We start from the raw sequence: 13,073 nt of genomic DNA, 5'->3' as shown, positions 1-13,073 counted from the left end.
CATACACAGACAAACTGCAGACACACACACCATTTGAATTCTATGTTCTAAGCCCAGGTAAATTCCTCATCACTTCACAATAGGTTTCCTATGTCATCAACATGAGACTGGCTCCCTACTGAAACCTCACATCATATATGTGATTGTGAGGGTGAAAATGTGGAAGGAAATATTCTGAGGGTGTTGGATGTATTTCAGCTACCTTTCCTCCCTACTTCTATGTGTAATAAATACAGTAAAGAAGTATTGGAAAGTGCCTACTATATTGTAGTCTTTCAACTCTACTCCTCCTCGCCATCTTCTCTTATCTAAGCTTTAAGTGTTATTGCATTTATTTATTTAATTATTTGTGTAGTTTAAAATAATATTTTTGGGTAGATTTTTTTGTGTTGTTGGGTTAGTATGAATATGCCACTGTTACCAAATTATGAATTGTAATTTCACAAACTACTGTGTGAATAGGTCCAAAGTTTATTTAGTTTCAAGAAGAACTGAAGCTGATATCAACCTGATATGTCTTGGTCTGTCTGTGTGTCTCTGTCTGTCTGTGTGTCTCTGTCTGTCTGAGTCTGTCTGTGTGTCTAGGTTGTCTGTCTGTGTGTCTAGGTTGTCTGTCTGTGTGTCTAGGTTGTCTCTCTGTGTGTCTAGGTTGTCTGTCTGTGTGTCTAGGTTGTCTGTCTGTGTGTCTAGGTTGTCTGTCTGTGTGTCTAGGTTGTCTGTCTGTGTGTCTAGGTTGTCTGTCTGTGTGTCTAGGTTGTCTGTCTGTGTGTCTAGGTTGTCTGTCTGTGTGTCTAGGTTGTCTGTGTGTGTCTAGGTTGTCTGTGTGTGTCTGGGTTGTCTGTGTGTGTCTGGGGTCTCTGTGTGTGTCTGGGGTCTCTGTCTGGGTCTCTGTCTGGGTTGTCTGGGTCTCTGTCTAGGTTGTCTGGGTCTCTGTCTTGGTTGTCTGGGTCTCTGTCTAGGTTGTCTGGGTCTCTGTCTAGGTTGTCTGGGTCTCTGTCTAGGTTGTCTGGGTCTCTGTCTAGGTTGTCTGGGTCTAGGTTGTCTGGGTCTAGGTTGTCTGGGTCTAGGTTGTCTCTGTCTAGGTTGTCTCTGTCTAGGTTGTCTCTGTCTAGGTTGTCTCTGTCTAGGTTGTCTCTGTCTAGGTTGTCTGGGTCTAGGTTGTCTGGGTCTCTGTCTAGGTTGTCTGGGTCTGGGTCTGGGTCTCTGTCTAGGTTGTCTGTCTGTCTAGGTTGTCTGTGTATGTGTGTATGTGTGTCTGTCTAGGTTGTCTGTGTGTGTGTGTGTGTGTGTGTGGCTACCTCTTCCCTACTCCTCTAAAGTAACTGCTATGAATACTTACAGTGCATTCTGAAACAATTCGGAACCCTTTACTTTTTCCACATTTTGTTATGTTACAGCCTTATTCTAAAATGGATTAAATACAAATAAATCCTCAGCAATCTACACATTATACCCCATAATGACAAAGCAAAAACAGGTTTTAGACATGTTTGCAAATTTATTACAAATAAAAAACACCTTATTTACATAACTATTCTGACTCTAAATTGAGCGCAGGTGAAATCCTATTTCCATTGATCATCCTTGATGTTTCTACAACTTGATTGGAGTCCACCTGTAGTAAATTCAATTGATTGGACATGATTTGAAAGGCACACACCTGTCTATATAAGATCCCACAGTTGACGGTACATGTCAGAGCAAAAACCAAGCCATGAGGTCGAAGGAATTGTCCGTAGTCCTGTCTCGCAGCTCTGTGTCGAGGCACAGATCTGTGGAAGGATACCAACATGTTTTTGCAGCATTGAAGGTCCCTAAGTGGCCCCCATCCATTTTTAAATGGATGATGTTTGGAACCACCAAGACTATTCCAAGAGCTGGCCGTCCGGCCAAACTGTGCAATCGAGGGAGAAGGGCTTTGGTCAGGGAGGTGACTAAGAACCCGATGGTCACTCTGACAGAGCTCTAGAGTTTCTCTGTGGAGATGGGAGAACCTTCCAGAAGGACAACCATCACTGCAGCACTCCACCAATCAGGCCTATATGGTGTGGCCAGACGGAACCACTCTAAAGTAAAAACCACATAACAGCCCGCTTTGAGTTTGCCAAAAGGCACCTAAAGACTGTCAGAAACAAGATTCTCTGGTCTGATGAAACGAAGACTAAACTCTTTGGTCTGAATGCCAAGTGCCACGTCTGGAGGAAACCTGGCACCATCACTATGATGAAGTTTGGTGGTGGCAGTATCATGCTGTGGGGATGTTTTTCAGTGGTTGGGACTGGCAGGCTAGTCAGGATCGAGGCAAAGATGAACGAAGCAAAGTACAGAGATCCTTCATGAAAACCTGCTCCAGAGTGCTCAGGACCTCAGACTGGGGTGAAGATTCACCTTCCAACAGGACAACGACCCTAAGCACATAGCCAAGACAATGCAGAAGAGGCTTCGAGACAAGTCTCTGAATGTCCTTGAGTGGCCCAGCCAAAGCCCAGACTTGAACCCAATCTAACACCTTTGAGAGAACTGAAAATAGCTGTGCAGCAACGCTCCCTATCCAACTTGACAGAGCTTGAGAGGATCTGCAGAGAATAATGGGAGGAGCTCCCAAATACAGGTGTACCAAGATTGTAGCGTCATACCTAAGACTCGAGACTGTAATTACTGCCAAAGGTGCTTCAACAAAGTACTGAGTAAAGGGTCTGAATACTTATGTAAAAATTAAATTCCTGTTTTTTTATTTTAATAAATTCCCAAATTTCTATAAACGTGTTTTTCTTTGTCATTATGGGGTATTTTGGGAAGATTGAGGGGGGGGAAACAATGTAATCCATTCTAGAATAAGGCTGTAATGTAACAAAATGTGGGAAAAATCTAGGGGTCTGACTACTTTCTGAATGCACTGTATAATACATTTCCCTTTTAATGCTATTTGTACCTTATTTTGCTTCGTATACCTTACCCTGTCCTTTATTGCTTTATCCTTGTAGTCTCTTGTAGAGCAAGCATTCAGTCAACACTGTTATGTTGTCAGGAAATAATTTTACGAAAATGCCAAAAAAAAGGACCAGATGCTTGACTTGCTTGTGGCATGAATCGGCCTTTTCCTGATTTCTCTCCTTTTCCCCTCTCTCTCTGTCTCGACCTCTTGCATCAGATGTTCATCAAGTACATAAAGGTTAGCATTCTTCTCTTTTAGAGGTTGTAAATATGCAATGATGCGTTCTATAATGTACCATAATGGGGAGCTTTGGTGGCAGTGCACAGATACTGTAATGCATGACCAAAACCAACTAAAACAAAACACACATCAATAAAAACATATCGTCAGCTTGGCAAGTTCTACGACATCACCTTTGATTTGATTTAGTATAGACGTTATTGGATGACTAGAATGTTAGTGTTGCTGGGTGGTTTAATTAACCAGGTCTGAGTGTTTTACCAGTGGTTTAACCCTTCCTCTCCCCTTCCCTCCAGGTGGAGCTCATCTCCCACTTTGGATCAGAACACTTCTGTCCCCTCAGCCTCATCAGGTTAGAGATGTATAGAGGGAGGGAAGGAAGGAGTGGTAGAGAGACTGTCATTTCACTTTTTACAGATGCAGTGCTATGTAAAAGTATTTGCCCCCTTATTTTCTCTATTTTTGCATGTCTTTGATCTGATCTTCAACTGAAACCTAATATTAGATAAAGGGAACCTGAGGTTACAAATAACCCCCCAAAAAGTATGCTTATGTTATTTATTTAATTAACAGTTATCCAGCACCCAATTCCCCTGTGGGAAAATGATTTGCCTCCTTAAACTCTAACTGGTTGTGCCACATAGCTACAATGACTGCAACCAAATGCTTCCTGTAGTTGTTGATCAGTCTCTACCATTGCTTGGAGGGAGTTTGGCCCAATCTTGCATGCAGAACTGCTTTAACTCAGTGACATTTGTGGGTTTTCACGCATGAACTGCTTGTTTCAAGTCCTGCTACAACATCTCAATTGGGACTAGGTTTGGACTTTGACTAGGCCATTCCAAAACTTCAAATGTGTTGCTTTTCAGCTGTTTTCATGTTGACTTAATTGTGTGTTTTGGACCATTGTCTTGCTGCATGACCCAGCTGTGCTTCAGCTTCAGCTCACAGACGGATGGCCTGACATTCTCCTGTAGAATTCTATGATACAGAGCAGAATTCATGGTTCCATCTATTAACCTGTCTCGGACTGGGGTTCCGCTAGCGGAATATTCACTTACCTTTGATGATCTCCATCAGAATGCACTCCCAGGAATCGCAGTTCCACAGTAAATGCTTATTTTGTTCGATAATGCTAATTTATGTCCAATAGCTTCTTTTGTTAGGGCATTTGGTAAACAAATCCAAATGCGTGATCTCGTCCATTCGGACGAAACGTTTAAAAAGTTATATTACATGTCGAAGATTCTATACTTAGTTTGACAAGTTTCTATCTTTAGGATGATTTTATCATAAATGTTCCAACCAGAGAATTCCATTGTCTGTTGAAAAGCAATGAAACGACAGCTACCTCTCAAGTGAAAGCGTGTGACTGAGAACGAGGCTGTAGGCAGACCACTAATTCAAAGAGCTCCCATCCGGTCACACATCACATGAGAAGTCTGAAACAACGTTCTAAAGACGGTTGACATCTAGTGGAAGCCTTGGGAAGTACAAAATAACCCATATCCCACTGTGTATTCGATAGGGGTGAGTTCAAAAACTACAAACCTCAGATTTCCCACTTCCTGTTTGGATTTTTTCTCAGGTTTTTGCCTGCCATATGAGTTTTGTTATACTCACAGACATCATTCAAACAGTTTTAGAAACTTCAGAGTGTTTTCTATCCAATACGAATAATACTATGCATATATTAGCATCTGGGACTGAGTAGGAGGCAGTTCACTCTGGGCATGCTATTCATCCAAAAGTGAAAATGCTGCCCCCTATCCAAAAGAAGCTAAGGCAAGTTGTCCAGGTCCTGAGGCAGCAAAGCATCACACTACCACCACCATGTTTGATAATTGGTATGAGGTTCTTACTGTGGAATGCAGTGATTGGTTTTCACCAGGCATAATGGGACCCATGTAGTCCAAAAAGCACCTGGGTGATCATCCAGACTCTGGATGATCCATAACGTACTATGGACAGATGAGTCAAGTATGGTGTTGGTAGTGTGATGCTTGCTTTGTTGCAACAGGACCTAGACGACTTGCCTTAATAGAATGAACCATGAATTCTGCTCTGTATCAGAGAATTCTACAGGAGAATGTCAGGCCATCCGTCTGTGAGCTGAAGCTGAAACGCAGCTCTGTCATGCAGCAAGACAATGATCCAAAACACACAATCAAGTCTACATGGGAATGGCCTAGGCAAAGTCCAGACCTAGTCCCGATTTGACATGTTGTGGAAAGACTTCAAACAAGCAGTTCATTCTTTAAAAAAACACATGTTGCTGTTACAGCAGCTCTTTATGGAAGAGTGGGCCAGAATTCCTCCGCAGCGACGTGAGAGACTGATCAACAACTACAGGAAGTGTTTGATTGGAGTCAATGTAGCCAAAGGTGGCACAACCAGTTAGAGTGTAAGGGGGCAATTACTTTTTCACACCAGGGCATTGGGTGTTGCTTAACATTGTTTAAGAAATGAATTGAATAAGTATGTAGTTGTTGTTATTTGTTCATTCAGGTTCCCTTGGTCTAATATTAGGTTTTGGTTGAAGATCTGAAAACATTCAGTAAAAAAAACAAAAGAAAAACTCCCTTTCTGTCCCCTTTTAACTGGAACTAAGTTCACATCCACTTAACTGCTGCTACTCTGTAGATAAACTACATGTTAAGGTGTACATTCTCTCAGTCGATAAGGTTAAAGGGTTGATGTATATATGAATGTGCAGTTACAGTACAGACATTTCCCTGATGTTGAACCTCTCACTCAAACCCACATCTCCTCAGGGCTGGTGTTTGAGTTAGAGAATACTATAGGGAACAGTGTACTCTCAGCAACATGTCAACCCACCTGTCAGTTTTCTGACAAATTTCATGTTAGCCTAAGCATAATTCCTCTCTTTCAGCTGTATATGATAAATGTAACCAGATGTTAGTTTGTGTGTTTGTGTGTTATATAACAGTGTGTGTGTGTGTGTTTACAGGGTGTTTGGTACCAGTATGGTGGAGGAATATGAAGAGATTGCAGATTCTCAGTACCCCTCAGAGAGGCTGGAGTACCTTGATGAGGATTATGGTGAGATGGTACACTGTGTTTGATAATCGGTTATAAAAGAGATTGTGTTCTCAATAACGTACCTGATTAGGTGAATCAAAGCTGGGACCGAGAGACTGAAAAACAGCTTCGATCTCAAGGCCATCGACTGCTAAACAGCCATCACTAACACAGAGAGGCTGCTGCCAACATACAGACTTGAAATCATTGGCTACTTTAATACATGGATCACTAGTCACTTTAATCATGTTTATATATCTTGGATCACCCATGTACACTACAGTTCAAAAGTTTGGGGTCACTTAGAAATGTCCTTGTTATTGAAAGAAACGCAAAAAAAAATTGTCCATTGAAATAGTATAGACTTTGTTCATTTTGTAAATGACTATTGTAGCTGGAAACAGCTGATTTTTAATGGAATATCTACATAGGCGTACAGAGGCCCATTATCGGCAACCATCACTCATGTGTTCCAATGGCACGTGTTAGCTAATCCAAGTTGATCCCTTTAAAAGGCTAATTGATCATTAGAAAACCATTTTGCAGTTGTTAGCACAGCTGGCAACTGTTGTTCTGATTGAAGAAGCAATAAAATTGGCCTTCTTTAGACTAGTTGAGTATCTGGAGCGTCAACATTTGTGGGTTTGATTACAGGCTCAAAATGGCCAGAAACAAATAACTTCTTCTGAAACTCGTCAGTCTTTTCTTGTTGCGAGAAATTGCCAAGAAACTGAAGATCTCGTACAACGCTGTGTACTACTCCCTTCACAGAACAGCGCAAACTGGCTCTACCAGAATAGAAAGGATTGGGAGGCCCCGGTGCACAACTGAGCAAGAGGACAAGTACATTAGTGTGTCTAGTTTGAGAAACAGACGCCTCACAAGTCCTCAACTGGCAGCTTCATTAAATAGTACCCGCAAAACACCAGTCTCAATGTCAACAGTATAGAGGTGACTCTGGAATACTGGCCTTCTAGACAGAGTTGCAAAGAAAAAGCCGTATCTCAGACTGGCCAATAAAAATAAAATATTAAAATGGGCAAAAGAACACAGACACTGGACAGAGAAACTCTGCCTAGAAGGCCAGCATCCCGGAGTCGCCTCTTCACTGTTGACGTGGAGACTATTTCTGATCAATTTGATGTTATTTTAATGGACAAAAAATGTGCTTTTCTTTCAAAAGCAGGGACATTTCTAAGTGACCCCAAACGTTTGAAAGGTAGTGTATATACTGCATTTTATACCATCTATTGCATCTTGCCTATGCTGCTCTGTCATTGCTCATGCATATATGTGTATATATTCTTATTCCATTCCTTTACTTAGATTTGTGTGTATTAATTTGAAATTGTTAGATATTCCTGCACTGTCAGAACTAGAAGCACAAGCATTTCACTACACTTGCAATAACATCTGCCAACCATGTGTATGTGACCAATAACATTTTATTTGATTTAAATAATAATAAGATTTTTTTTCCCCTATCTACAGACTACCCTCCTGGGTACCTCCACTCTGAGGACAAGGGGTCCAAAAATCTGCTGGGCTCTGCCACAAGTACGTACGTACACACAGACACACAATCACGTCAGATTGTTTTGAGCCTTAAAGGCTTTCACACCCCTTGACCTTTTCCACATTTTGTTGTTACAGCCTGAATTTAAAAGGGATTACGCTGAGATTAGTTTATCACTGGCCTATACACAAATACCCCATAATGTGAAAGTGGAATAATGTTTTTCGAGATTAATTCAAAACTGAAATAAATGTCTTGAGTCAATAAGTATTCAACCCCTTCAAGCCTAAATAAGTTCAGGAGTAAAAATGTGTTTAACAAGTCATGTAATAAATTGCATGGACTCTGTGTGCAGTAAGTGTTTAACGTGATGTTTAATCTGTAAGGTCCTTCAGTTAAGCAGTGAATTTCAAACACAGAATGGAGCTAAGCACAGGCAAATTCCTAGAGGAAAAGCTGGTTCAGTCTGCTTTCTACACTGGGAGATGAATTCACCTTTCAGCAGGACAATAACCTAAAACACAAGGCCACATCTACACTGGAGTTGCTTACCAAGAAGACAGAGAATGTTCGTGAGCAGCCGAGTTACAGTTTTGACTTAAATCTACTTGAAAATCTATGGCAAGACCTGAAAATGGTTGTCTGGGAATGCTCAACAAACAATATGACAGAGCTTGAAGAATTTAGAAAATAATAATGGGCAAATGTTGCACAGTCCAGGTGTGGAAAGCTCTTCGAGACTTACCCAGAAAGACTCACAGCTGTCATCGCCACCACGAAGTATTGACTCGGGTGTGTGAATACTTATGTAATTTAGGTACAGTGCCTTGCGAAAGTATTCGGCCCCCTTGAACTTTGCGACCTTTTGCCACATTTCAGGCTTCAAACATAAAGATATAAAACTGTATTTTTTTGTGAAGAATCAACAACAAGTGGGACACAATCATGAAGTGGAACGACATTTATTGGATATTTCAAACTTTTTTAACAAATCAAAAACTGAAAAATTGGGCGTGCAAAATTATTCAGCCCCCTTAAGTTAATACTTTGTAGTGCCACCTTTTGCTGCGATTACAGCTGTAAGTCGCTTGGGGTATGTCTCTATCAGTTTTGCACATCGAGAGACTGACATTTTTACCCATTCCTCCTTGCAAAACAGCTCGAGCTCAGTGAGGTTGGATGGAGAGCATTTGTGAACAGCAGTTTTCAGTTCTTTCCACAGATTCTCGATTGGATTCAGGTCTGGACTTTGACTTGGCCATTCTAACACCTGGATATGTTTCTTTTTGAACCATTCCATTGTAGATTTTGCTTTATGTTTTGGATCATTGTCTTGTTGGAAGACAAATCTCCATCCCAGTCTCAGGTCTTTTGCAGACTCCATCAGGTTTTCTTCCAGAATGGTCCTGTATTTGGCTCCATCCATCTTCCCATCAATTTTAACCATCTTCCCTGTCCCTGCTGAAGAAAAGCAGGCCCAAACCATGATGCTGCCACCACCATGTTTGACAGTGGGGATGGTGTGTTCAGCTGTGTTGCTTTTACGCCAAACATAACGTTTTGCATTGTTGCCAAAAAGTTCAATTTTGGTTTCATCTGACCAGAGCACCTTCTTCCACATGTTTGGTGTGTCTCCCAGGTGGCTTGTGGCAAACTTTAAACAACACTTTTTATGGATATCTTTAAGAAATGGCTTTCTTCTTGCCACTCTTCCATAAAGGCCAGATTTGTGCAATATACAACTGATTGAACTCTGCAGTTCATCCAGAATGATCATGGGCCTCTTGGCTGCATCTCTGATCAGTCTTCTCCTTGTATGAGCTGAAAGTTTAGAGGGACGGCCAGGTCTTGGTAGATTTGCAGTGGTCTGATACTCCTTCCATTTCAATATTATCACTTGCACAGTGCTCCTTGGGATGTTTAAAGCGTGGGAAATCTTTTTGTATCCAAATCCGGCTTTAAACTTCTTCACAACAGTATCTCGGACCTGTCTGGTGTGTTCCTTGTTCTTCATGATGCTCTCTGCGCTTTTAACGGACCTCTGAGACTATCACAGTGCAGGTGCATTTATACGGAGACTTGATTACACACAGGTGGATTGTATTTACCATCATTAGTCATTTAGGTCAACATTGGATCATTCAGAGATCCTCACTGAACTTCTGGAGAGAGTTTGCTGCACTGAAAGTAAAGGGGCTGAATAATTTTGCACGCCCAATTTTTCAGTTTTTGATTTGTTAAAAAAGTTTGAAATATCCAATAAATGTTGTTCCACTTCATGATTGTGTCTCACTTGTTGTTGATTCTTCACAAAAAAATACAGTTTTATATCTTTATGTTTGAAGCCTGAAATGTGGCAAAAGGTCGCAAAGTTCAAGGGGGCCGAATACTTTCGCAAGGCACTGTATTTCTGTATTTGCTCAAATTTCAAAAAATATTTATTCACTTTGTCGTTATGGGGTATTGTGTGTAGATGGGTAAGAAATAATCCATTTTGAATTCAGGCTGTAACACAATGTGGAATAAGAATAATTTCTGAAGGAACTGTAGATTCACATGGCACATGATTGCATTAACATGGGTAACTTGATATCCTGGCTGAGCGTCAGTTCTCTATTGTATCTAATCACATCAGATAATTGATCTCCAGAATTGGCTCTAAAACAGGTTGTGTTTCTTGGAGAATGGAGAGACTAGAAGCTGCTTTCCTTGAATACATGTAGTCCTGAATGTTCCATCAGTTGCTGTATTCCCACTCACACACACATTCACACACACACGGAGCGGGTTAGCGACTGACGTATATAACTCTGCTACACACACTGGAGCTCCTGTTTCTCCCTGCCTCTATGGGGGGGGGGGACTGGCACTGCAATGAGGCTGTAATCAGATTGGCTAAGACCCCCCCCCCCCCCACACACACACACGCGTTCAACATTGAGAAAACAGACTGACCCATTCCTACACGGCCCCCACCCCAACTCGGTGAGAGAAAACAAGCAGACTCTGACAGGGTCTTCTGTAGCCAAGCAGAGGCTGGAGATAAGTGGTTGGGTAAGGGAATGGAGAGTGAGGCTGAGGGGAATGCCAAAGGCCTGTGGTTTTACAGATTCCTGTGGGGCCTTCACCTATTTTACTATACTACCAGTGAAGGACAACATTCATGATGCTCTCGTGTGTGTGTGTGTACTCCCTACAGATGCCATTCTCAACATGGTCAACAACATAGCAGCCAATGTTCTGGGAGGCAAGCCTGAGGGAGGAGCACAGATAGAAGGTATGGATTCTTCTCCCCCTTTTTAATTTTTTATTTAACTAGGCAAGTCAGTCAAGAACAAACTCTTATTTACAATGACGGCCTACCAAAAGGCCGTCATTCCCTTCTCTCCCCTTCTTTCTCCCCCTCTCCTTCTCTCTCTACTCTCCTCCTCTCGTCTCTTTCCTCTCCTATACTCCACTCTTCTCCTCTCACTCCCCCCATCCTATACATTCCTTTAAAGGAAATGCTATGTGTTAGATACTGTAAATAACTTGCTGTGGTCACCACTTCTTGGAGCGAGAGGCATGAGGTTTGCTTATGAAGCTTGTGGTGGAATGTTTGTCTCGTGCTAACTAAAGCACTGTGCTGCCCAGGGGAGTGTGTCATTAGAGGTATTCTATACATAATAAAGAATGTTTGTCTCGTGCTAACTAAAGCACTGTGCTGCCCAGGGGAGTGTGTCATTAGAGGTATTCTATACATAATAAAGAATGTTTGTCTCGTGCTAACTAAAGCACTGTGCTGCCCAGGGGAGTGTGTCATTAGAGGTATTCTATACATAATAAATAATGTTTGTCTCGTGCTAACTAAAGCACTGTGCTGCCCAGGGGAGTGTGTCATTAGAGGTATTCTATACACAATAAAGAATGTTTGTCTCGTGCTAACTAAAGCACTGTGCTGCCCAGGGGAGTGTGTCATTAGAGGTATTCTATACATAATAAATAATGTTTGTCTCGTGCTAACTAAAGCACTGTGCTGCCCAGGGGAGTGTGTCATTAGAGGTATTCTATACATAATAAAGAATGTTTGTCTCGTGCTAACTAAAGCACTGTGCTGCCCAGGGGAGTGTGTCATTAGAGGTATTCTATACATAATAAAGAATGTTTGTCTCGTGCTAACTAAAGCACTGTGCTGCCCAGGGGAGTGTGTCATTAGAGGTATTCTATACATAATAAAGAATGTTTGTCTCGTGCTAACTTAAGCACTGTGTTGCCCAGGGGAGTGTGTCATTAGAGGTATTCTATACATAATAAAGAATGTTTGTCTCGTGCTAACTAAAGCACTGTGCTGCCCAGGGGAGTGTGTCATTAGAGGTATTCTATACATAATAAAGGTCTTAAATAACGCAGCAGGGTTTTCTGAGTCTCAGACCCAGGCTATTGCCCCTTCTATTTACTTCACAGAAGAGAAGTTCAACCATCTAGTACGGATCTGTCCTTCGCCCTCTCTTTTCCGAACAAGCCCTGTTATTCAACCCTGCTTGTTTAGTAACCACACACACGGCCAATGGAAACTATTCATTCACACAACTTATTCATCCACACAACAATAAATGAGTTTCATATTCTACTCGGAGCTCAGCAGGTCTTTGTATGTTCCGTCAAATGTGAGTCGGCAATGCTGGTCCAAAGCCAACAAATTGTGATAGAACTTCGGATGTGTACTTGCATATGGGTTGCTTGTGTTGAGAGAGGCCCCACACACGTACATGCCAAGTCAGCTCCAATCTAATGCGTTTATTCATTCTGACTGTCTGTTTTGGTTCTGCTTCCTTCACAGACAATCACGCTAGTCTCATCCTCCTTTCTCTTGCCCAACTCCCCTTTTCCTATTTTATAAGTCTATGCCCTCTCTTCCTCCTTCACTGTACCGCTGGACAGTCTGAGCCCCCCCCCCCCATCTTGCTTAGATTAAGCTGTTCCGAAACTGGGTCATATCAAATTATATTTGTCACATGAGCCGAACAGAACAGTTGTAGACCTTACTGTGATACGCTTACTTACGAGTCCTTAACCAACAATGCAGAGTTTTTAAAAAAGTAAGAACAATTTGCTAAATTAAGTAAAGAAGAGAAACACAATAAAATAACAATAACTGGGCCATATACAAGGGGTATATACAGTTGAAGTTGGAAATGTACATACACTTAGGTTGGAGTCATTAAAACTCCACAAACAACCACAAATTTCTTGTTAACAAACTATAGTTTTGGCAAGTCGGTAAGGACATCTACTTTGTGCATAACACAAGTAATTTTTCCAACAATTGTTTACAGACAGATTATTTCACTTATAATTCAC

General features: G+C 41.6%; 1 protein-coding gene across 1 annotated transcript in view; it reads left to right on the top strand.

Moving 5' to 3' along the window:
* Nucleotides 1-13,073, top strand: part of LOC139409335 (SUN domain-containing ossification factor-like) — an 87,846-nt gene that overhangs the window by 62,931 nt on the left and 11,842 nt on the right. The window contains exons 11-15 of the mRNA XM_071154315.1: nt 3,152-3,172; nt 3,472-3,527; nt 6,147-6,238; nt 7,709-7,774; nt 10,933-11,010. Coding sequence (XP_071010416.1) covers nt 3,152-3,172; nt 3,472-3,527; nt 6,147-6,238; nt 7,709-7,774; nt 10,933-11,010 — 313 coding nt within the window. The remainder of the gene's footprint in view (nt 1-3,151; nt 3,173-3,471; nt 3,528-6,146; nt 6,239-7,708; nt 7,775-10,932; nt 11,011-13,073) is intronic.

The sequence above is a fragment of the Oncorhynchus clarkii genome, chromosome 5 (genome assembly GCF_045791955.1).
Source record: "Oncorhynchus clarkii lewisi isolate Uvic-CL-2024 chromosome 5, UVic_Ocla_1.0, whole genome shotgun sequence".
NCBI lineage: Eukaryota > Metazoa > Chordata > Actinopteri > Salmoniformes > Salmonidae > Oncorhynchus > Oncorhynchus clarkii.
This window is presented reverse-complemented; position numbering and strand designations above follow the sequence as displayed.